General features: G+C 36.0%; 1 protein-coding gene across 2 annotated transcripts in view; it reads left to right on the top strand.

Moving 5' to 3' along the window:
- The window catches only part of sh3rf1 (SH3 domain containing ring finger 1), a 101,899-nt gene that overhangs the window by 36,062 nt on the left and 40,342 nt on the right, over positions 1-25,495 (top strand). For both annotated transcript variants that reach the window (XM_073816548.1, XM_073816549.1), the window contains exons 3-5: positions 6,663-6,938; positions 9,456-9,551; positions 18,257-18,577. In XM_073816548.1, coding sequence (XP_073672649.1) covers positions 6,663-6,938; positions 9,456-9,551; positions 18,257-18,577 — 693 coding nt within the window. The remainder of the gene's footprint in view (positions 1-6,662; positions 6,939-9,455; positions 9,552-18,256; positions 18,578-25,495) is intronic.

The raw sequence follows: 25,495 nt of genomic DNA, 5'->3' as shown, positions 1-25,495 counted from the left end.
CATAACCAGGGAAGTGACGTCGACGTGTCGCCATTTGTAGTTTTTGAGACTAGTAGGGATCGGGTAAAAGTTGTTTTTAAAACACTCATGGTGGACTTACAAATTTTCCAATGCAGCGTTTTGTGAGTACATACCCTATTTACACTACTGTAGAAGTTTGGTAAGATTACCTGCACGTTTAGTGGTGCAATTTACGAGATACATCACATGTTCCATTTACGGCTGTAGCAAGCTATTCGAAAAACTCCAACAAACATCTCCCTCAATGTTTGACTAAGGTAAAAAAAAACTTTGGATGGAGTATTTACATGGGCTTCGGAGTGCATATCAATGAAGTCAAATCTACTCCGAACCATCCCTTTAAGGAATTTTAACCAAAGTATGTTTTTCCAAGAAATTTCGTAAAGACATTAAAGAATCATACCAACATCTGGAAAATTTGTATCCGATGTCTACTTTCACTTTTACTGGCTCCCTATTCATTTCTTTAGTCTGGAGGCTTGTCAGCCTGTCCAAAACACGATCTAGACAGTGATGGGTCACAGATGAGATGGGTGTGAATTGAAAAGACAAGAAAGAGGAAGGCGGCTGGAAAGAGTCTTCATTGAGTGAGCTAAAAGGCTGTATGATATGACATTAGATTGCCTCTAACAGTGATTTAGAGATGGTTCGAGATGTTTGTGGATATTAGAGTCTTCATAGTGATTGATGGCTTGTGACTGGGAGAGCTCATTAGTATTGGATTACACATTTCTCATTAGCGGTGAATTAGGCACATCTAGCTGTCACGCATTGACAAATTATAGGAAGGTTCCACTCCGCTAAGAAACGTCAAACATCTCTAGCAGGCGAATTGTGTGATGGAATCCAAGCCAAGCCCTTGTTGATTTTGTACCATTACCAATAGTTTTACCATTTAACATTGTGCCCTTGAGCAAGACATTTAACCCTGACAAGGAGAGGTGGGAAGAATTTTTTGCACAAATGATTTTGTTTTGATTCGGGATTCATTATGCATTACTCAAATGTATTAACTGAAACTTTATCTTGCTTTTGGCTAATTGAAAACTTTAATTTCTAGTTCTAACAAATTCCGGTCACCAAAAAATCACCACTTACTGTTATCACTTTGAAACATGTAAAAACAAAATTCAAGATTTAAAAAAAAAAACAGAACAGCATTTATTCAAAATAGGAATATTTTCTAACAATAAGTCTTTAATGTCATCTTTTATCAATTTAACATATCCTTGCTAAATAAAAATATTAATTTCTTTCAAACAAAGACGAAAAAGAAAAAAATGACTAACCCCAAACTTTGAACGGTAGTGTATATTGTTACAAAAGAATTCTATTTTAACTAAATTCTGTTCTTTTTAATGTTTTATTCATTATAGAATCCTGGAAAATATATTGAAAATTACAAAAGAAAACTAAAAATAAACAACATATATTTCAGTCACCAGAAAATCACTTACTCTTAGCACTTTGAAACGTGATAATTTTTTATTTAGTATTCTTTGATGAATAAAATCTTAAAAAGAACAACGTTTATTCAAAATAGGAATCATTTCTAACAATATAAAGAATAAAATGACTGACCCCAAACTTTGAACGATAGTGTATAGTGTTTAAAAAGATTTCTATTTTGAATGAATGCTGTTTTTTTAATGTTGTATTCATTATAAAATCCTGAAAATTATATAAAAAAAAAAAAAAAGAAAACTTTGATTTCAGTTTTGGTTTATAGTAAAAGATCTAACATAAATTTCCGTCACCAAAAACTCATCACTTACTCTTATCACTTTGAAATGTGTGGTAATTTTCTCAGGATTCTTTGAGGAATAAAATGTCAAAAAGAACAGCATTTATTCAAAATATGAATCAAATATGAATTTCTTTCCATTTCTTTTTCTATTTTAAATAAATGCTGTTCTTTTTAATGTTTTATTCATCAAAAAATCCTGAAAAATATATTGCACATTTCCAGAAAAAAGAGAACTTTAATTTCAGTTTTGGTTTTATAATAAAAGATCTAACATAAATTTCAGTCACCAAAAAAAATCATCACTTACTCTTATCACTTTGAAACATGTGATTATATATTTTTTTTCTTTGATGAATAAAATGTTAAACAGAACAGCATTTATTCAAAATAGGATTCTTCCCTAACAATATAAGTCTTTACTATCACTTTTTATGAATTTAACACATCCTTGCTGAATAAAAGTGTTTTTTTTTTTAAGCGAAGACAAAAAGAAAAAAATTACTGACCCTAAACTTTGAATGGTAGTGTATATTGTTGCAAAAAAAAAAAGAAAAAGAAAACTTTGATTTCAGCTTTGGTCTGTAGTATAAACATAACATAAATTTTGGTCACCAAAAAATCATCAGTTACTATTTTCACTTTGTGTTTTTTTTTTAGGATTCTTTGATAAATAAAATGTTAAAAAGAACAGTATTTATTCAAAACTGACAAAAAGTCTTTACTATCACATCTGTTAATCAATTTAACACATCTTTGCCAAATAAAAGTATTAATTTCTTTCAAACTAAGACAAAAGGAAAACAAATGACCCTAAACTTTGAACGGTAGTGTGTATTGTTACAAAAGATTTCTATTCTAAATAAAGGCTGTTGTTTTTAATGTGTTATTCATCAAAGAATTGATTCATCATCTAACATAAATTTTGGTCACCAGAAAATGAAATTTCTCTTATCACTTACTCACCCTTATGTTGTTCCAAACCTCTATGAGTTTCTTTCTTCTGTTGAAGAATGTTGGTAACCAAGCAGTTGCTGGTAGCCATTGACTTCCATAATGTGTATTTTCCTACAATGGAAATCAATGGCTACCAGCAACTGTTTGATTTCCAGCAATTCCTTTTTGTGTTCATTTTCATTTAATTTCAAGTGTGAGCAGGTTTTCTTTACTACAGTGAGATTTTGCAACTGATTTGAGAAACCGTTGCATTCATGAAAAAAATCTTTTCCTTTTCCCGCCATCCTGCTGATAATTGTACTGTACTCCAAGGCACTGGAAGAAAAATCTACAAAATGACAAATTAGTTATAATTGGCAATTAGAGAGGATGGATCAGAACGCCTGCAGTGTCGAAATTCTCAACCCACCTGAGGTTTTTATTTTGTTACTAGATATTTTAGGTATCTTGTTTACATTATAATCTCGTTTGCTTCAGCACTAAGGGAGCGTTTTAACAACATAAAGGTGTTGTTGTTTCTCCCTCCAGTAAGAAGTTTAGAAGTTGCGCAGCAGTGAGTAATTTGAGGTCTGTTGGACGCTCAGAGCTGTTTTGCATTAGTGTCTAATATTGTGTTGTTTTGATCCAGGTTCATCCAGTCTTGTTCTTCAGATCTTGACTGGTGTTTATCCCTCGTGTCCCATGAAAGAGTTCTTGGACCAGGATGAATCTTAAGATCAGAAAGCCTCAAAGGCAACGAGTGGCCGCACTTTTTTTTTACAATTTTGAATAGAACCAGTGAGGTTCATGTAACCTTAACAAACGGGCAAGCGTACACACGCACACCTTCAGTTGTCTGTTTGGACTGGATAAAAGCCTGAATGCGGTTCTTTCATGTCGGTCCAGTTCAAGCGATCTTTAGCGCCCTTCGTTTTCACACGCAAGGCTTAGACCGGAAAAACACACACACCGGTCATCCTAACATTCATTTGATCAAACTCTTTGTCCTTTTCTTTCTTGCCCTCCTACTCTTTTTGTTTCTTATCCGTCCATCTTATCCTCGTTCTTTCGTGTCTTTCCTCTTCTCTCACTCGTTCTGTCTGTTTCGTGCTCTAAGCTGAGCAAAGTGGGTAAATCTGCAGATCTGCTGACAGCTGCCTTTGAGAGAGGCCCACAGAAGGGGGGACCAAAACAGCACAGAGGTGCACAGACGAAGAGCTTTGATTTTTTTTTTTCTCTCGAGTTGCTAGAGTCTGTGGACTTGGGCACAGCAGTACGTCACATCAAATAAAGCTGTCGGCCCAAATTACATAGGATCGTGAGCAAGTTCATCTTTTATTTCCTGTTTGGTTTTGTTTTTAAGTTTGAGAAAGGGATGTGGTTTGTGAAAGGTCAGTTTGCCCTCTAGTTAGTTGTCTCAGTGTCTGGCTGGCCGTCTGTCCTCTCTGCGGTGAATGCTGCTTAGTCACTGTCTCTGGGCTGAACAGCACCACATCAGTCTCAGTTTTCTCTGTCATTCATCCATTCTTCCTGCCTGCCTTTCTTTCTGACTACTTTCCTGTTTGTTTTTACTTCCTTCCTAAGTACCTTTTTACCTAGTTGATATTTCTACCTTTGGTCCCTCATTCCTGCCCACCTACGTGCTATCACTTTTCATTTTCTTTTCTTCCTTACTTCCTACCTACTTATCTGCCTACCTACCTACCTTCCTGTCTGCCTAATTAACCAACTTCCTTCCTAACTATCTACCAACCTACTGTTGAGGTCAAAAGTTTACATCCCACTTTCAGAATCTGCAAAAAAAGGAGGAATCATGCAAAATGTATGTTATTGTTTATTTAAGTACTGACTTGAATTAGATAGTTCACATGAAAGATCTTTGCATGTAGTCCACAAAACAAATAATAGTTGAATTTATAAAAATTACCCCTTTGATTTACAACTGTTTTTTGTTTAGTGATAGTTGTTCATGAGTCCCTTGTTTGTCCTGAACTGTCAAACTGTCTGCTTTTCTTTAGAAAAATCCTTCAGGTCCCACAAATTCTTTGGTTTTTCAGCATTTTTGCGTAATTGAACCCTTTCCAAAAATGACTGTATGATTCTGAGATCCATCTTTTTACACTGAGGACAACTGAGGGACTCATATGCAACTATTACATAAGGTTCAAACACTCACTGTAGCTCCAGAAGGAAAAACAATGCATTAAAAGCCAGGGGGTGAAAACTTTAGGAATTTGAAGATCAGTGTGAATGTAACTTATTTTGTCTTCTGGGAAACATGTAACTGTCTTCTGGAGCCTCTGAAGGCAAGTTATTAATTAAAAATATGATAATAATGCAAAATAAGAAAAGAAAATGTTCAAAAGTTTTCACCCCCGGCTCTTAATGCATTGTTTTTCCTTCTGGAGCATCAGTGAGTGTTTGAACCTACTGTAATAGTTGCATATGAGTCCCTCAGTTGTCCTCAGTGTGAAAAGATGGATCTCAAAATCATCCAGTCATTGTTGGAAAGGGTTCAAATACACAAAAACACTGGAAAGCCAAAGAATTTGTGGGACCTGAAAGATTTTGCTGAAGAACAGCAGACAGTTTAACAGTTCAGGACAAACAAGCGACTCATTAAAATCTGTCACTAAACAAAAAAACACAGCTGTGAATCATACAGATAACAACACAGTAGTATGTAGCGTATGTAAACTTTCAAACAGGTTAATTTTTATAATTCAACTATTTTTTCTTGTGGACTATATATGACCATATTTTATGTGAAATATCTTATTCAGGTCAGTGCTAAATAAACAATAACATGCATTTTGTATGATCCAGATTCTAAAAGGGGATTCTAAAAGGTTGTTTATTTTGTTACCGAGACTAAGCGTGCAGCATCTATTCAATTTATTAATTTAAACATTGCTTTCATCAGAGTGGGTGGCGTCAGGAGGTTCGCTAATAGTATACCGCTGCTCACGTATTTTGAACTTCGTTTCACCCGTAAATGAAGAGCGAAAAGTTACTTTGTTTTTATTTCTTACCTACCTCACTATCTGCCCACATCTTCGTCCATCTGTTGTCTTTCCATTCCAATACCTTCCAGTCTTTCATGATGATATTCTGATTCTCTCTGTCATTGGTGTTGTGATTATCATTCTCCTCACTATGTGCAGGAGATGCATGCTACAGTGGAGGAAGCCCATGGGGCTTTATTCTGGGTGGTGGTGGGGGGTTTCTCTTGGACAGAGGGCCCCTCTCTTGAGCAGTTTGCCTGAAAAGGGCTCATTCAGTTGAGCAGTACTATGTCTGCTGCCTCCTCCCTCTCTCTCTGGCTGTGGATTGTCAGGCCTGAAAGGAGCTTTGACCGGTTCCAGACGACTGGTTCTGCACCATAAAACTCCACACACACTGATAAATGGGCTTGCCCCACAACATTGTGAATCCATTGGCATATCCCAGGGCATTTTGGGATTGTCAGACAAGGAGGCAGTCAGTAAGTTAAGCAACGCAGACGGTGCAAGACAGACAGAAAAAGCACAGTCAAGCCAAAAAGGTCAAGCCAGACAGACTGATCGCTCATATGCAGTACAAAAACTAGTTTAGAGTTTGTGCTTCTGTACTCTATAGCTGAGCGAAGGCTATATATGTGGTTATTTCTTTTCTTTCTTCAAATGTTCTTGTTATGGAGAGCATGGCTCCAAAGATAGCAGTAGAGGTTTTAAAAAAACCTTGCAGGAAAGGTTTTATTATAGAATCTCTGCCTTCACTTTACACTTAACACCCTCCTCCACTCCACACATGGTCACGCTCTATGAAAGCTGGCTGTGGTTATCACGGTCACCCTTTGCCTGTCGTATGAGTTTGAAAAATGAATGCGCTTTTGAGTGCTGATCGTGCATTATCCATGAATCCAAGTTCCTCTGGAAACCCAGAGTTTTACTAACCCACCTCTCTTTTCTCTTTACTGCAGGGAGTTCCTCAACTACCCTGTGCCAAGGCCTTATACAACTATGATGGCAAAGAACCTGGAGATCTCAAGTTCAGCAAGGGTGATATTATTATCCTGCGCCGGCAGGTGGATGAAAACTGGTATCATGGAGAGATGGGCGGAGTCCATGGATTCTTTCCCACCAACTTTGTCCAGGTCATCAAACCTCTCCCACAGCCGCCGCCTCAGTGCAAGGCCCTGTATGACTTTGAGCTGAAAGACAAGGAGGCTGACAAGGACTGCTTGCCGTTTTCAAAGGTGCTGGAAATCGACTCTCTCAGTCACACACACCTTCTCCCATCCACAAGTTCAAAAACAAATGTGACCCTGGACCACAAAGCCAGTCAAAAGTAGCACGGGTATATTTGTAACAATAGTCAAAAATACATTGTATGGGTCAAAATTGCTAAAAAATCATTAGGATATTAAAGGAGAAATTCACTTCCAAGATGTTCAAGTCTTTCTTTCTTTAGTCGTAAGGAAATTGTTTTTTTGAGGAAAACATTTCAGGATTTTTCTCCATATAGTGGACTTCTATGGTGCCCCGAGTTTGAACTTTAAAAATGAAGTTTAAATGTGGCTTCAAACGATTCCAAATGCGGTTGTAAACGATCCCAGCTGAGGAGGAAGGGTCTTATGTAGCGAAACAATCGGTTATTTTCTTAAAAGTTACGATTTATATACTTTTTAACCTCAAAAACTCTTTTTTTCTGGTTTAAGACAGTTAGGGTTGTCTCAAAAGTCCCTCTACTTCAAAATCGTCCTACATTGCTTTTTTACCTTTTTTGTAAAGGGTGTTTGATCTTCTTTGCATGTTCACTTTGCAAACACTGGGTCGGTACTTGTGCAGCGATGTAGGATGATGATTTTTGAAGTTGAGGGAGAAAATAAGATGGAGTTTTTCGACATAACCTAACTGTCTTTAACCAGAGATGCACAGACTACTCATACACATCGCAGAGTGAAACAAGATGAGCATTTGAGGTTAAAAAAAAAAAAATCTTTTCGCTAGATAAGACCCTTTATCCTCAGCTGGGATTGTTTACAGCCACATTTGGGATCGTTTGAAGCTGCATTTAAACTGCATTTTGGAAGTTCAAACACGGGGCACCATAGAAGTCCTGAAAAATCCTGAAATGTTTTACTCCAAAAAACTATTTTTTTTACGACTGAAGAAAGAAAGACATGAACATCTTGAATGACAAGGAGGTGAGTACATTATCTGTAAATCTTTGTTCTGGAAGTGAACTTCTCCTTTAAGTAAAGATCATGTTCCATGAAGATATTATGTAATTTCTTTACCGTGAATATATCAAAGCTTAATTTTTGATTAGTAATATGCATTGCTAAGAACTTCATATGGACAACTTTAAAGACGATTTTCTCAATATTTAGATTTTTTTTGTACCCTCAGATTCCAGATTTTCAAATAGTTGTATCTTGGCCAAATATTGTCCTATCCTAACAAACCATACATCAATGGAAAGTGTATTTATTTAGCTTTCAGTATAAATCTGATGTCAATTTTTAAAAAAATGAACCTTATAACTAGTTTTATGGTCCAGCGTCACAAATAGTGACACTTTATTAGGGCTGGGCGTGTTGACCTAAAATCAACCTCGATTAATTTAATTAAATCACTTTACCTCGATTACGATTATTTAACTTTTTTTTTTTTCGCCTCCATAGTTCATTAAAGAATTGTAGTGTAGTGTGTTTTTTTTTTTTTTTTTAAATATATAATGAAAGAGAGCATTTTTATCTTTGTGATTTTTAAAACAATTGAAGGAAACAAACTATTTATGGTTATTTGTTTCGAACAATTGAAATCAAAGCTTGTTTGAAATGAAGTCGTTTAATGAAAAAAGTCACATTTCAGTTTTATTGTAAAAAGCAAGTTTCCTAAAAAAGAACTTTCATTTTTGCAAATATTGCCATGTCAGAAGTAGAAAATAACCAGCATCTCTTGCAAACAAAATACATTTTAAACATTGTCATATGAAAAGTAGAAAGTTACTTATATCTCTTGTAAATGAATAGGCCTTTATTTTTAAATAATGCAATGTGAAAAGTAGAAAATAATAACTTGAATCTCTTGTAAACAAATGTTTTAAATAATGAATATATGCAAATAGAACACTGCTGCTTAAGAGAAAGAGCATGGAACCGTCTCTAGGTTCTTACTGGCCGTTCACACAAAACACATCTTTGTGTCTAAACCGCGAAACACAGCGCTAAGGATTGGTTTAAAAAAAAATGGTATTAATACGATTAAAAACTGAAATAACCAACATGGGAAAACTACATCGGTTAGAGGTTCGGAATTTAAGTTTTGATTTCTTTTTAATAAATCATCCAGCCTTACACTTTATTATTAGTTAATGCATTGGGGGTCATAAACCCTTTTTTAGATTCACCCAGAGGTCACCATTCTTACTTTGCATGGAAAAAGAAGCATAAATTCTCTTTAATATGTTCCACTGAAAATTAAAATAATAGAGATTTGGAAAAAGACGTGGGGGTGAGAACTTTTGGGGGGAGCTAACAGCACTGCTTTAATGTTGGAAAAGCAAAAACATTTTATGCTGCTTGCAACATTAGTGTTGATCCCCCTCGAGCCATTTGTGTTTTGGATAGATTTTTATAAAAAAAAAAAACAAATGCTTGGCTTTCATTGATGCCTTCCAGTTGCACATTTTATAAACTTTTTAACAACTCGCTGTGAGGGCTTCTGGCTGAATAACAAGGAGCCTGTTTGTTTCTGTCTGCCCTCAGGATGATATTCTTACTGTGATTCGTCGAGTGGATGAGAACTGGGCGGAAGGCATGCTGGGAGATAAGATTGGCATCTTCCCCATATCTTATGTAGAGGTGAGTCATATCACCGCATTTAAAATTGTCATTGTTCATTTTTTAATGTTTTAAATTTAGATTTTTACTTTTCAGCACCCTTCTAAATATTCTCCACCCTTTTAAGAGCCTACTCTCAAAAGTATCTTTCATTGGCATTTTTGTTATTGTCAAGCCCTGTTCATTTTGTCCAGGCGTTCACCCCACTATATCTTTATTTTTGCTCTTGCATTCAGATCTTTGACATCCCTCAAATTGTAGCTAATTATTTGAGATCTTAAACCCTCATCAGCCTTTTCATTTTTTTCTGACGCAAATCTCTCTCTTGAATCACTCAACCTCAAACAAGCATAGGCACAGTCATCATGGCCAGCTTCACGTGTTTCAGCAGCTCACTTCTCTCAACACCTCATGTCCCTTCCCTCATAAACATAGGCAAAAACCTTTATGAACCCTGGCAGAGCCAGCGTGAGCTCTCCAGCAGCCACGTGTCTAACCTGTGGGAAAAAATAACCATCAAAAGACATTCAAAAATAGCTTCTGTCAGAAATGGTGCTGCTTGAATAGCATCTCTCTCACGCAGAGCAAGAGAACGAAGGAGGAGAGAGGCGGAGGCTTTGAGCTTGCACAAAAGCCCTGGCAATTTTCACTAAACCAGACTTTTTCCAAGTGAATGCTTTTGAGACAGTAATCTCTGATACCGGTGACATCAAAAGTGACATTCACTCAGGTACTTGAAAGAGAGTAACGGAGAGGAAAGGTTTTTCTGCTCCCATGTCACCTTCTGTCACCATAAATTGGAAACTTGGAAATGGAATCAGGCACGTGTCTTTCTTAGCGGCTGTCACCTATCCGCTTAATGTCAGCTGAGTTTGCAAGGGCAACACTAGGATATGATCAGCTTATCTTGAAGTTATATTACATTTTATTAGCGTTCATGTTAGGTGTATCCTGTGACGTTACAGCTGGTTTTGATTCTAGAATTTGCTGTGGCTTCAGGTCTAGTGTTATTTGCTCTACTAGTCAAAAGTTTAAAGATACTTAATTTTTCTTTATTTTTGTAATTATTTGCCACATTTCATAGTAGAAAAATAGTCATGAAAAGTATTGGGAAAAAATGGATTTATGGAAATTGCGCAGTGACCAAAAAGGTTTCATATTATTACATGTACATAATCAGATGTTTTATATTATCACAGGGGTTCTCAAACTATCTGGAGATAGGGACCCCTCATAGGGCAGAAAAAATTCCAAGGACCCCCTCATAACCGCAACACAAATGTAATAGCTAAATCACGTGTGAGAGAGAGAGAGAACGATGGGAAAGGGTTGAGCAAGTAAAAATGAACTGCAAGAACACAGTGGAACACAATGTAAATAGTGCAAAAGGCTTTTATAGGTATAGTCCTAAAATGCAATGAAAATGCACTGATGCAATTACAGGCAATAAACAGATAGAATCAAACTTTTTTGGAATGACTTCATGTGTCATGAAAATATATGTTTAACTGGTGTGTGTTTGAGGTGGGGTGGGGGACAAGTAAAAATTAACCCTGCAGCCACACAGTGGAACACAGTGAATTTCAAAAGGATTTTTGATAAGGATAATAAGGATAATATAGTGCTAAAATATAAAATACAATGACAATGCACCAATGCAGTAACAGGCAATAAAAAGAGAGTATGTTTACCCAGTTTAACAATTAACACTGCAGAAACATTGGAACACAATGAAAATAGTGCAAAAGATGTTTGCTAAGAAGTATAGTGCTCAGATATAAAATACAATGACAATGCACCAATTTGGGATTATCAATACTTGACCTTTTTAAATATTTATCCATTGTGGATTCTAGCCTAGTAACGTTAGGTTAGCGTTTTTATAGTGCTTTGACGGATTGACGTAATGTAACAACAAAGTTTCTATTGGCCCCGAATTAAAGCGGGGGGAGTGCTGAAAATAATGCGCCGGTTTAATTGGCTTTCATACATTAGCTCGAGACGTGAAGTTTAAGTCTGAGGGAAATGTTTTGGCAGATTGATACGGTGACGCATTGCTGCCACACACATATTTTTTTCCACACTCAGCTATGTGGTTATAACGACATCTTTTCTCGTAAAAACGACATCTTTTTCACGTAATAACGACATATTATGTCATAAAAACGATCTGATATTCCTGTTATAGGGAATATAACAGGACATAAAGGAGGATGCACGTTTCTGGAGTTATATAGAAATACACTGTTTTAATAATTTTAATGTAATGGTTTCAATTGTAGCGGCATGTTTATTAGGATTAATCTCCAATCTGCCCTCGGACCCAGAGGATTTAAGATGATCAGATCAAAACTGTTATTTCTGAATAATCGACTCTGAGCTTGGAATATTATTTGGATGAAAGTTCGATTTTAAAGGAAATTGAAATACGATCATAAAGAAATAAAAGAGAAATGACAAACGGTTTGATTGTATTATGATAATAATAATTTCGTTCTGTTTCAAAAATGAACAAAATTAATGAAAAAAAAATCAGTTTTAGTATGTTTGTCCGTGGGTAAAAAGAGAGCTTTAATAATTATGTGGGCGGCAATGAAAAGCCACTTTTCAACTCAACCTGTCTTTACTGTCTATCGCATCATCCAGAATAAATACAAATACAAAAATACAAAAAATAAAATAAAATAAAATCTAGCTTAATTTCGTTTTTTCTTTTCTCAAACAAAACGAAATAATAATAATAATAATAATAATAATAATAATAATAATAATAATAATAATAATAATAATAATAATAATTAAGCTATTATTATTATTAGGCCTATTATTATATTTTTTATTATGAATTCTATTTATTTCTGCTGGCATTTCGATTTGCTGTTAAATCAATCAAAAAGTCGATTATTCAGATTTAATAGTTTTGATTATCTTAAATAAGATTTTATAATAAAATAATAATAATAATAATAATAATAAGCATAATAAAAATTTGAGTGGCCTATTATTATTATTTCATTTTGTTTGAGAAACGGAAAAGCGAAAAGCTCGATTTTTCGTATTTTTGTTCGTGGGTAAAACACATGAGCTTATTGCTTGAATATTAATTTAACATGCCTGGGCGGCCTTGATACTTAGTAGGCCTATGATTATATACAAATGATAAATTATTTATTATACATTATTAAATTTTATCTTTAGCTGAATCAAGCCACGAAATTTGTACTAAAGACTGTACACTACCTCTTGTTGGAGTTATACGAATTAAATAAACACAATTTTGTTTTCGATTCTTTTATTGTAGTAGACCTTTCAAGCTGCATAGAGACATAAATTGCCAGAGCGCACCCTGTATTTTTACAAAGGCAATTTGTAACGTTTTGTTGTTATTGTGGAAGTACATAAAATAAAGCAGACTTTTATATTTCTTTCCTCTGTAATCACAATGTAAGGGATCGCGCTGGTGCCGCCGACCCGAGAAGTGCAGTGTTGCGCTTCATATACGAGGCAAAGAAACGTTATTGTGACTAATTTGCAGAGCGGTACATCAGATGAACATGTATTCTGCATTATGTGATAGACAGTAGACAGGCTGAGTTGAAAAGTGGCTTTTCAGGGCCGCTCACGGACAAATATTAAAGCATAAGCACTCTTTTCATAAAAAAAAAAATCATTTATTTTTCATTTTTTAAACAGAACGAAATCATCATCATCATAACACGATCAAACGTGTGTAATTTTTCTTATTTATTTCTGATACTATTTAGGCCTACATTTTCTGTAAAATCAAACTTTCAATCCAAATAATATTCCAAGCTCAGAGTCAAAAATAACAGTTTTGATCTGATCGTTTTAGCTGGGTCTGAGGGCAGATTAGTATGGAGATTAATCCTAAAAAACAAGCCGCTACAATTGAAATAATTACATTAAAATTATTAAAACAGTGTATTTCTATATAACTCCAGCAGCGTGCATCCTCCTTTAGGTCAGAACTGTGGCGAAGGCAGCGCGGACAAACGGTTTCTGCACGCGTAAGCAGGGCGTAAACAGCGCGTATTTTTTTCGGCGCGCATGTTAACAGATTAGAGCATTCACACCGCACGCAGGGACGGCGCGGCCGCGCGTAGCAGGAGCAGAGCAGAAGCGTCAGTGCTGCGATCGTTTTGGCGCCGAGTCTATTTTTGCTGCGCCGCTTACGCTGGGTTAAAGCCACAGTGCATCGTTCTTGATCAAATCTGACCTGATTCACACGAAAAATAACAAGTTATCCATAAAATCATGTATCACAATCACGGTTTAAAAGGCTCACCGGCAAAAATAATGCATTTGTTTGGAGATAATGTCTATAAATTAGCCTATACTTGTTCAAAACAATCACGTAAGCAAAGTTTGTACTATTTTCTGCTTGTTTTGATATATACAAGAATAAATAAACATACTACTTCCATTAAAATGTTATTATAAAACATTTTAAAATACCGAAATAAAATCTTTTTTAAAAGAGAAGATTCTGAAAGTACTGAAGGAGATCCTATAATTATTTAATATAGATTTACAGTAGTACCAACAAATTATATTTTTATATGATATGTTTTAACATGTTTTTAAATATAATGGTTTCATTATAAACGTGATGATTATCTCAAAGTTGGACAACCACCATAAAAAAATATGAAAATATCATATGAATCTAACCATGTCATGGCAACAAATGTAAAACAAATACCAAAATACCATAATTTTACATATTCTTTTCGTTATTGAAAAACTGTTGCTATAATTATCATAAACCTAACTGGTAATCATTAAGACGATCTTTGTCTAAAAATATATTCAATATTTTAGCGTTTCTAATTTGCTACTTAAATCTACAACATACAACATATCACAAATCAAAGCACATGACAGACAGTTCTTGGAGAACACCTGAAATGCGTGACTGAATGAACAATATTTGTCTATATTGGAAGTACACAAGCTGCGGTTCAGCTGCGCACGACAAACGCTTCCAGTGTGAAAGGAAAATGGATGCGCGCCGCTTCTGCTCTGCTTACATGCTGCGCACGCCCTGCTTAAGCTCTGCTTACGCGTGCAGTGTGAAACCGGCGTTACGTTTCACACGCGGGAGTAATGACGATGGTCCTTGCACTTTCTCCGGGTTTGATTAGATTTTGTAGCGAACTTTCCACGGACCCCCAGGAAGTGCGCCACGGACCCCTAGGGGTCCGCGGACCCCACTTTGAGAACCACTGTATTATCAGTCTTTCAATGAATCATTAGCTTATACTTTTTTTGTCTTTATTTATGGTTATTCTCTGAACTAACTTGATGAGGTGTATCCTGGGATGCTTTTCAAATAGTTTTGAAGGGGTTTACATGTCAGTGTTCATTTATTAATAAAAGCTTAGGTAAAGAAATTCGGTAACACTTTACAATAAGGTTCATTAGTTAAACATTAGTTAATGTACTAGCTAACATGAACTAACCATGAGCAATACATTTGTTACTGTATTTACTAATCTTCATAAACGTTAGTTAACGAAAATACAATTGTTCATTGTTTGTTCATGTTAGATCATGCTGCATTAACTAATGTTAACAAGATTTTAAAAATGTATTAGTAAATGCTGAAATTAACATTAACAAAGATTAATAAATGCTGTATAAGTGCAGTTCATTATTAGTTCATGTTAACTAATGTGATTAACTAATGTTAACTAAGGAACCTTATTGTAAAGTGTTACCAGAAATTCATATGTAGGCAAAATTAATATTTGCTTGCAAAAACTAGCAATTTCCAGGGGAGTGGTGTTCTCAAATGAGGAGGCAAAGTTTTCTTTAATTAAATGTAAAATTATGTCACAGTCACATTTTCTTTGTTAAATAAACATTACTTACACTACCTGAATAAAATATATATTGTAATTTCACATTAACAATGTAATTAATAGGATATTCTATTTATTAAAAGTAAATATCATCAGTTTAGTGTTTTTAAGCATATTACATTTATTCCAAAATAATAACTCAAGGCAGTAAAAATGTCAAAAATATATTAAGAGTGCATTTGCAAAAACAGATAACTTTCAGAAATCATGTTTTTTTCATTGTGCATTCCAATTGATCTCAATCAAACTGCATTTGGCTTATTTTGATTAAGTAAAAATCATGAAAAAATACAGCTTACAAAAACGAACACAATAAAACAATAAAATCATGATAACATAATAAAAACATGATTTTTGACCATTTTAAAAAAACTGAGTTATCGGTTTTCTCAAACACTTCATATTTTATTTAAACTATTTTATTTACTAACTGATTTTCAGCTGCTCTTTTTCAGCTAATAATAAACAAATTTTTGGATCATCAGTCATCAAAGCTCTGTAAACACTGGTCACAGATGCAGACATGTACCTTTCAACAAGCTGTTTACGCTCACTAAAAAAATCCACAGATCATGTTTTTAGGCCATTTGAAGTTTTGACTTAAAGAAGTGGTAATATATAAGTGTAAGTTGTTTACTTTTTACTTTTTCAAATTAGCCTTCCCATCAATGCTATTATATTCATTCAGACTGATTCACATCCAACCATATCGCGATGGACACTTTAGCTGGTCTCTTAAAACTCATTGGGCTCAGGGGAGGCGAGAGAAATGTGGACTCCTGCTTAACTTCACCTGCTGATGTTACTGTTGGACAGTTTTAGAAAAACTAGTGATTTATGCACTTTTTTATATTATGTTTTTCATTGCATTTTTTTACTGTTTTTTTTTTTTAGGAGACAATACCTCCCTTGCCTCCTTGGAGATCTGTCTAGATCAGATTTAATTGAAATCTGTGTAGGATTCTTCGTGTGATCAGCTGCTCTCATTTGAGTAGAAAGTGAAGCAGTCGCTCGGGGTGATGGGTGTTGCTCTGTCATTAGCTGGAGACTCTCTGCTTGTCTGCCTTTGATTTCAGTTTCACATGAAATCAAACATGCCCTGCAGTCCCATCACACCCACCACCCCACATACTCCTGCTTCTTTCATTCTGTACAAGTACATCACTCCATGTTAGATTACATTTAAAGAAAGTTTGAGGAGAAGTAGCCTTGATGTTAACTTGCATGGCATATTAAGTGCTCATATGGGCCCTGTAGGTTCGAATCTGGCTTACAACATTACAGGGGGAAAAATAATTATTTAATCCCCTGCAGATTGTGTATGTTTACCCACTGACAAAGAAATTATCAGTCTGTAATTTTAATGGAAGTTTTATGTTAACAGTGAGAGAGAGAATATTTGACCCCTTCGCAAAACACGACTTAGTACTTGGTGGCAAAACCTTTGTTGGCAATCACAGAGGTCAGACGTTTCTTGTAGTTGGCCACCAGGTTTGCACACATCTCGGGAGGGATTTTATCCCACTCCTCTTTGCAGATCCTCTCCGAGTCATTAAGGTTTTTGAGGCTGACGTTTGTCAACTTAAACCTTTAGCTTCCTCCACAGATTTCTATGGGATTATTGTCTGGAGTCTGGCTAGGCCTGGACCTTAATGTACTCCATCTTGAGCCACTCCTTTGTTGCCTTGGTCCTGTGTTTTGGGTCATTGTCATGCTGGAATACCCATCCAAGACACATTTTCAATAAGGGAAGGAGGTTCTCCCCTTCCCAAACCAAGATTTGATGGTACATTGCCCCGTTCATCGTCCCTTCGATGCGGTGCAGTTGTCCTGTCCCCTTAGCAGAAAAACACCCCCAAAGCATAATGTTTTGACCTCCATGTTTGACGGTGGGGATGGTGTTCTTGGGGTCATAGGCAGCATTCCTCCTCCTCCAAACATGGAGAGTTGATGCCAAAGAGCTCAACTTTGATCTTATCTGACTACAAAACTTTCACCCAGCTCTTCTCTGAATCATTCAGATGTTGATTGGCAAACTTCAGACGAGTCTGAACATGTGTTTTCTTGAGCAGGGGGACCTTTCGGGCGCTGCAGGATTTCAGTCCTTCACGGCGTAGTGTGTTACCAATTGTTTTCTTGGTGACTATGGTCCCAACTGCCTTGAGATCATTGACAAGATCCTCCGGTGTAGTTCTGGGCTGATTCCTCACCGTTCTCATGATCATTGAAACTCCACGAGATGAGATCTTGCATGGAGCCCCAGACCGAGGAAGACTGACCGTCATGTTTTGTTTCTTCTATTTGTGAACAATCTCACAACTGTTGTCACCTTCTCACCAAGCTGCTTGGCAATGATCTTGTAGCTCATTCCAGCCTTGTTTAGGTCTACAATCTCCCTGAGATCCTTGGACAGCTCTATGGTCTTGGCCAAAGTGGAAATTTTGGAATCTGATTGATTGATTGCTTCTGTGGACAGGTGTCTTTTATACAGGTAACAAGCTGAGATTAGGAGCACTCCCTTTAAGAGAACTGTATAAAAGACACCTGGGAGCAAGAAATCTTGCTGATTGATAGGGAATCAAATACTTATTTCACTCAATAAAATACAAATCAAATTATAAATTTTGAAATGCATTTTTCTGGATTTTTTTTTTGTTATTCTGTCTCTCACTGTTCAAATAAACCTACCATTAAAATTACAGACTGACCATTTCTTTGTCAGTGGGCAAACATACAAAATCAGCATGGGATTAAATAGTTATTTTCCCCACTGTAGATACAATAATAATAGTATGTCATGTGAATTATTATTTCTATTCACTTCCACTCTTTCACTTTCAGTTTAACAGTGCAGCGCGACAGCTTATAGAACTGGACAAGCCATCCGAAAGTGGAGGAGACTTCAATGAAGGGCCATCGTCCTCCTCATCCTCGGGCCCCCAAGCCAACGGCTCCCAGAAAGCCACTGGTGAGAAGAAGAACAGTAAGAAGCGTCACTCCTTCACCTCTCTGACTATGTCCCATAAGCCCTGCCTGGCCCCTCCACCCCAGCGGCACTCCATGGAGATCAGTGGCCCGGTTCTGATCAGCTCCTCCAACCCCACGGCAGCGGCCCGGATCGGAGAGCTCAGCGGAGGCCTGTCCTCCAGCGCACCTTCACAGGTGAGAGATGATCAATGGATTGAGACTCATGCAGTATGTCAGAGCACCATACAGCCTTGTGATGGATGGAGAGGTTTAGTGATGGGGTAACAGGAAATAAAAGAGAGGAAGATGGTGATTATTTCAGCATGATGCTGGCTGACCTCTAAAAGTTCTGTTCCTCATCCACTTTTTCTCTCTCCGTGTTATATATAGATTAGTTCTCATGCTAAGTGGTGGTAAGGACATCAATTCTCACTGAGGATGAGCTTCTCAGCTGTGGCCATGGTTACACAGCCGGATATGTTCATGTGCACTCATACACACTCTCAGTACAGAAGAATCTGCACAGATCTATTTAAAGATAGATTGAGGACAGAAGAAAGTCAGGGTCAAATCAGACTCCCACTAATGCCTTAATATGCCGTAGAGAGTCCAGTCTCAAAACATATTTGTGACCCTGGACCACAAAACCAGTCATAAGGGTCAGCTTTTTGAAATTGAGAAATATACATCATCTGAAAGATGAATAAATAATTTTAGGATAGGACAATATTTAACTGAAAAAAATCTGGAATTATTTGAAAGTCTGGAATCTGAGTGTGCAAAAAAATCTAAATATTGAGAGAATTGCCTTTAAAATTGTCCGATTTAAGTTCTTAGTAATGCATATTACTAATCAAAAATAAAGTTTTGACATATTTATGGTAGGAAATTTACAAATTATCTTCATGGAACATAAGGATCATCAGGATCTTCACTTAATATCCTAATGATTTTTGGCATAAAAGAAAAAAAAAAGATAATTTTGACCCATACAGTGTTATTTTGGCTGTTGCTACTTAAGATTGGTTTTGTGGTCCAGCGTCACATTTGTGACATATTGTATAAATGTCATTATATACTATTCTATTTTATTCTATTCTATTCTGTTCTATTCTATATATGTGATATGTGCTGACAAAATGAGTCGGAATTCACACAATCTAATTTTCAGCTACTGGCAAAAGAAGTGAAAATTTTAATTTTCACAAAAATGTGTTCATTAAGCCCTCTTCTAGTGATCCCAATGCTTACATGAATGTTTAGTTAATGTTTGGGGAAAAATCTGACATGTAACAGTATATTAGATCCATGCATTACAATAGGTCTTAATATAGATCTGTCTCAATGTTTATCAAGCATTAAAAGAAAAGACAGGTTTTTTTTTCAAAGGTGATATGTGCCCTTTCTGTATGATCACCTTTGTTGACAATAATCTTTAAGTCAGGGTAAAATGTCAGGAATGAGGAAATGTGGAAACAGCTACAAATGATCTCTTGAAGGAAAGGGAACATGAGCATCGTGTCAGACATCCTGCCCACACTCCAGAGCTCTGGTGCTTGTCCACACCAGCTTACTGTTCTCTCCTGTTCTGTCAGCAGTTACTCTCTCTCATTCCACACAGTCCAACATGCTGTCCGAGCGTTTGAGGCCACTGATGCATGACAGCGCTCCACCACATCAAACACTCCCCCACCGCTCGCTCACAGAGGTTACCGCATCAACCCTGGAATGACAGTCACTCACAGCTGTTCCACCGGTTGCCGAGCAGTGCAGACTCTAAGGAAATGGTAGACAGACATGTCACTTCATGTGGATGTTTTGGTGTGGAGGGGGGCTCTAAGAAACTTCCAGGAATGTGACTTTTCCAGGAATCTTACCCTACACTCGCTTTAAAGTTCACTTCCAGAGCAAAAATGTACAGATAATTGCTCACCCCTTTGTCATCCAGGATGTTCACGTCTTTCATTCTTCAGTTGTAAAAAAAAAAAAAAAAAAAGTATCTTGAAGAAAACATTTCAGGAATGATCTCAATATAGTGGACTTTAATGGTGTACCGAGTGTGAACTTCCAAAATGCAGTTTCAAAGGAATTTAAATAATCCCAGCCGAGGAAGAAATGTCTTATCTAGTGAAACGATCAGTTTCGAAAAAGATTGACAATTTATATACTTTTTAACCTTAAAGGGGTCATCGGATGCCCATTTTCCACAAGTTCATATGATTCTTTAGGGTCTTAATGAAAAGTCTCTAATATACTTTGATTAAAAATTCTCAATAGTAGTGTAAAAAAAACACCCTTTTACCTTGCCAAAACAGCTCTGCAAAATATCAGCTCATTTTATCGCATGGTCCCTTTAAATGCAAATGAGCTCTGCTCGCCCCACCCCTCTCTGATGTGGCATTATGAGCCGTAATGTTTACTTTAGCCACAAAGATGCATAAAAACCCCTTTTATTCACTTCTGCCGTGGGTAAAGCTGCATCACAAATGATTCACACGAAAAATTTAAACGATTTAAAAAACGAAAGTAACGTTGTCCTCTGCCTCTTCAGCGGCTCAGATGTCGGGAGTAAATGACGACTGCTATATTCATTATTACTTCCAACAACAGAATGACGCAATCGCTCAATTAAAGTCATTAAAGGTTCTCCTGCACCTGAGTCGACACAATGGTGGTCGGAGTCGGACTGTTTCAGCTCGGTGGAGGGCGGGTCTAAGGTAAGACGCTCATGTCAATCAACTGTGCTTCGTCACAACGACAAGAAGCTGAGAATGACCTGATTTTAAAAAGCGGATATTACTTTTAAAGATTAAAAAAATATTTTATTAACTCCGCAAAGTGGCTCACTTTATGAGCTAAGACCAAACAACATGCCTTAAAGCAGTTGTAAATACAAGCACATGGCAACACTGCAAGACAGCGCTCTCAAAAGCAGCCTCTCGAACATAAACAAAACACAGCACATCTGTCAGCTGGAGTTTAGTTAAAAATCAGACAAAAATAGTCTTTAGCCAAAACATTTTGCCAGATACCAAATGGCTAAATTCTTATTCACTCCCCCAAGACGGCAAAATGTTTCTATGGTTACAAATAAGTATAAAAATTGTCAATTTGTTTCGAAAATGATCGTTTCACTAGATGAGGCCCTTCTTCCTTGGCTGGGATCGTTTAGAGCCCTTTGAAGCTACATTTAAACTGAATTTTGGAAGTTGAACCTCGTGGGCACCATAGAAGTCCACTATATGGAGAGAAATCCAGAAATGTTTTCCTTAAGAAACATAATTTCTTTATGACTGAAGAAAGAAAGACATGAACATCTTGGATGACAAGGGGGTGAGTACATTATCTGTACATTTTTGGTGTGGAAGTGAACAACAACTTTAATTTGAACGTTTTGTTTTAAAGATTTTGAGTGTCTGGTTGTTTTCAGCTGAGGATGAAATGAAAAGGAAAGAATAAAACTACAAACTACTAGACTATGAAAACTACTACTTTTCACTAGGGATAGTTTACCTAAAAAATTTAATTCGGTCATTAATTACTCACCCTCGTCTTGTTGCAAACCTGTAAGACCTTTGTTCATCTTCAGAACACAAATTATCATTTTTGATGAAATCCGAGTGCTTTCTGACCCTGCATAGACAGCAGTGTATTTACCACGTTCAAGGCCCAGAAAGGTAGTAAGGACATGGTTAAAAAAGTCCATGTGACATCAGTGGTTCAACCTTGATTTTATGCAGCTATAAGAATACTTTATGTGTGCAAAGAAAACAAAAATAATGTTTTGTTTTCTTCATGCACAAAAAGTATTCTTTTATGGTTGAGACTGATGTCAAATGGACTATTTTATTGATGTCCTTACTACCTTTCTGGGCCTTGAACATATTAGTCACGTTTTCTGTGCAGGATCAGAAAGCTGTCGGATTTCATCAAAAATATCTAGAAGATTTCTGGGCAGGAAACAAGACAAAAAAATCTAAGTAAGAAAAGCATTTTTTGCAGTGAACCAAGTCTCTTAAGCTCACCAAGTATGCATTTATTAGATTTAAAAACAGCTATTTTCTATTTGATTACAGCATATTTAAAAAATCAATTCCTTCATTTCAGGAATAAATGTATAAATTGAATTAAAGCCATTACTTCAGTCTTTCTTTAGAAATCAAAAAAAATATGCTGATTTGGTGCTCCAGAAACATTTCTTATTATTACAAGACAAAAAAATCTAAAGCATTTTTTTAAAGCAGTTTTGTAATCTTTATTTTGCCACATAAATGGTAAAGTTTGTGAGAGTATACAAAAACAAGATCTATTTCTGACAGTCCTTGCACCTGAATCTGTCTGAGAAGTAACCTGAAGTGGAAGTAGTAGACTTTCATTGCATGTGATGGTATAAGAAACACACAGAAACAAGCTAACTGGAACATTTTACTCCGTGGTGTTTGTTCTATTAATGTCGTCACCTGCCCAAAAACCTCTCTAGAGTCCTCTTCTGTGGGACAAAACACTGAACACAACAGAAGACACATTATACCTCTGTCGTCTTAGTTTCGGCCTGTCTGTATGCTCTTGGATCCGTTTTCGTGTTCATAAAGGAGCTCTTGAGACGGGGTGTTGTGAAAGCTGACCCCGATTCAGTGTTTTATGAGAGTGAATACTCTGTGCAGATGGAATGAGGAAGCATGTGTGCTGGCTTTAGCGAACATGTGTTAACGCTTTAACAACGTGAGACTGTTTCTCAAGCAACACAATTCGTCATCATGTGTTAATATGAAACTAGCGCAGTGTTTTGAGTATATTTGCACAAGACACCAGTCCATTTCCTGCATACGTAACTAGAATATTTATCATCTTCAGTCTGTTTATGAGCCTATAATAATGGCTGCTTTTTTTTGTCCCAGTTAGTTTTTTTCATACTGCAGCATATTGTTTCATTTATTTATTTTTCTCTCACTAGTATTGTTGTCAGGCAACCAAACAAAAGCAAAACACAATGACAATTGATCTGTTGTTTTTATGTCATCTAGTACGATGAATATAGACACTATATCTCTCTCTTCCTCCCTTTTTAACATTCATATCTAGGCGTTTTAGTGCTAATAATTATCTAGACACTCCAGATCTCATAAAAGCCAGTTTGAGCCTGTAAAGTGATCCCCTTCCTGTGTGGCAGCAGTAATGCCCTCTTATGAGAGTGATGTATCGATTTACATGATTTTTGTGACACATTTGGAATATATGAACCACAGACTTATTGCTTTCTCATATATTTCTGGTTTGAGGGAAAGAAAGAAAGGAAAAACCGAGGGAAGGAGGCCATTTGGTACCATGAGGACATTTAAAGTGATGAAAGAGAGTAAGACGCATGATTTTGTCCCAACTGCTTTATGAAACACAGCAGGGATGCATCTCTAATTACCGAACAGGAGTTTTCATTTCGTTAGTGTGTGTTTTAATGTTTTGCTGAGTGGTTAATGCGGTTGTCATTAGTGGCAGAAAACAACAGCGGCGGGGTTCTCTTCACAAAATCACAGAACAAAATGCAAATATTTTCGCTGTTATTGATATGGAACCTAAAGCTGCAACTTTTATTTAACAAGTTGTTATATGAGTAGAAGTTTGAATGTCAGTGTCACCTTTAGCAAATACTTTTTTTGATGAGACATTGATGTTGAAGTTAACGAATGAAACATTCACATTCATTTGAGCACAATTGAAGAAGTCAGCAATAGGGCTGGGTTTTGACACAAATTTCATGATTCTAATTCACAAACTTGCAATTTTCCATTCAATATTGATTATTTTGGATATATATCTGGTAAAGTACATGTCATATTTTCTGTGTTTCAACTAATCTTTCAAGTGCTGTCAAATATGAGTCAGTTACAACATTACTATAATATTGAATGTTAAAATTAGCTAATTTGTATTCAAACGCTGAAATTACACAATTTTTATAATTAAGTTCAAATTACATAATTATATTTCTACTCCAGTTCAGTTTTTGAAATATAAACATTTAAATGGTGGCTGTCATAAATATTTTATGGATTTATTGAAACATAAATGTAACTAAGAACAGTAAAACTGTAGAGTTAATTTTTCTAGCTGACTAAAGAGTTTATGGTCACTGAAATCTGTTTTTCTGAGGTAAATGTGACGTATACAAGCTGTTAAATTGACAAATTTCAGAAAGTTGTACTCTTTCTTTTAATGTACAGTCGAGGTCAAAAGTTTACATCCCCTTTTAGAATCTGCAAAATGTTAATTATTTTACCAAAATAAGAGGGATCATACAAAATGCATGTTACTGTTTATTTAGTACTGACTTGAATAAGATATTTCACACAAAAGATGTTTACATATAGTCCACAAGAGAAAATATTAGTTGAATTTATAAAAATGTAAAAGTTTACATACTCTTGATTCTTAATACTGCGTTGTTACCTGAATGATCCAGAGCTGTTTTTTTTTTTTCTAGTGATAGTTGTTCATGTGTTTGTCCTGAACAGTTGAACTGCCTGTTGTTCTTCAGAAAAATTCTTCAGGTCCCACAAATATTTTGGTTTTCCAGCATTTTTGTGTATTTGAACCCCTTCCAACAATGACTGCATTATTTTGAGATCCATATTTTTACACTGAGGACAACTGAAGGACTCGTATGCAACTATTACAGAAGGTTCAAACTCTCACTGATGCTACAGAAGGAAAAAACATGCATTAAGAGCTGGGTATAAAAACTTTTGAACAGAATCGAGATATGTACATTTTCTGATTTTGCTTAAATATCATATTTTTTCATTTAGTACTGCCCTTCAGAGGGAACAGAAGATACTTACATGTTATAAAGTTTTCACCTCCTGGCTCTTAATGCATGTTTTTTTTCTTTGAACCTTCTGTAATAGTTGCATATGAGTCCCTCAGTTGTCCTCAGTGTGAAAAGATTGATCCCAAAATCACACAGTCATTGTTGGAAATGGTTCAAAGTTACAAAAATGCTGGAAGCCAAAGAATTTGTGGGACCTGAAGGATTTTTCTGAAAGACAGCTGGTTCTGGACAAACAAGGGACTCATAAACAACTATCAGTAAACAAAAAAACATTTTGCAGATTTTGA

Source organism: Garra rufa, chromosome 13, assembly GCF_049309525.1.
Source record: "Garra rufa chromosome 13, GarRuf1.0, whole genome shotgun sequence".
In the NCBI taxonomy this organism is placed as follows: Eukaryota; Metazoa; Chordata; class Actinopteri; order Cypriniformes; family Cyprinidae; genus Garra; species Garra rufa.
Note: the sequence above shows the minus strand (reverse complement) of the source record. Positions and strands in the feature narration are given on the sequence as shown.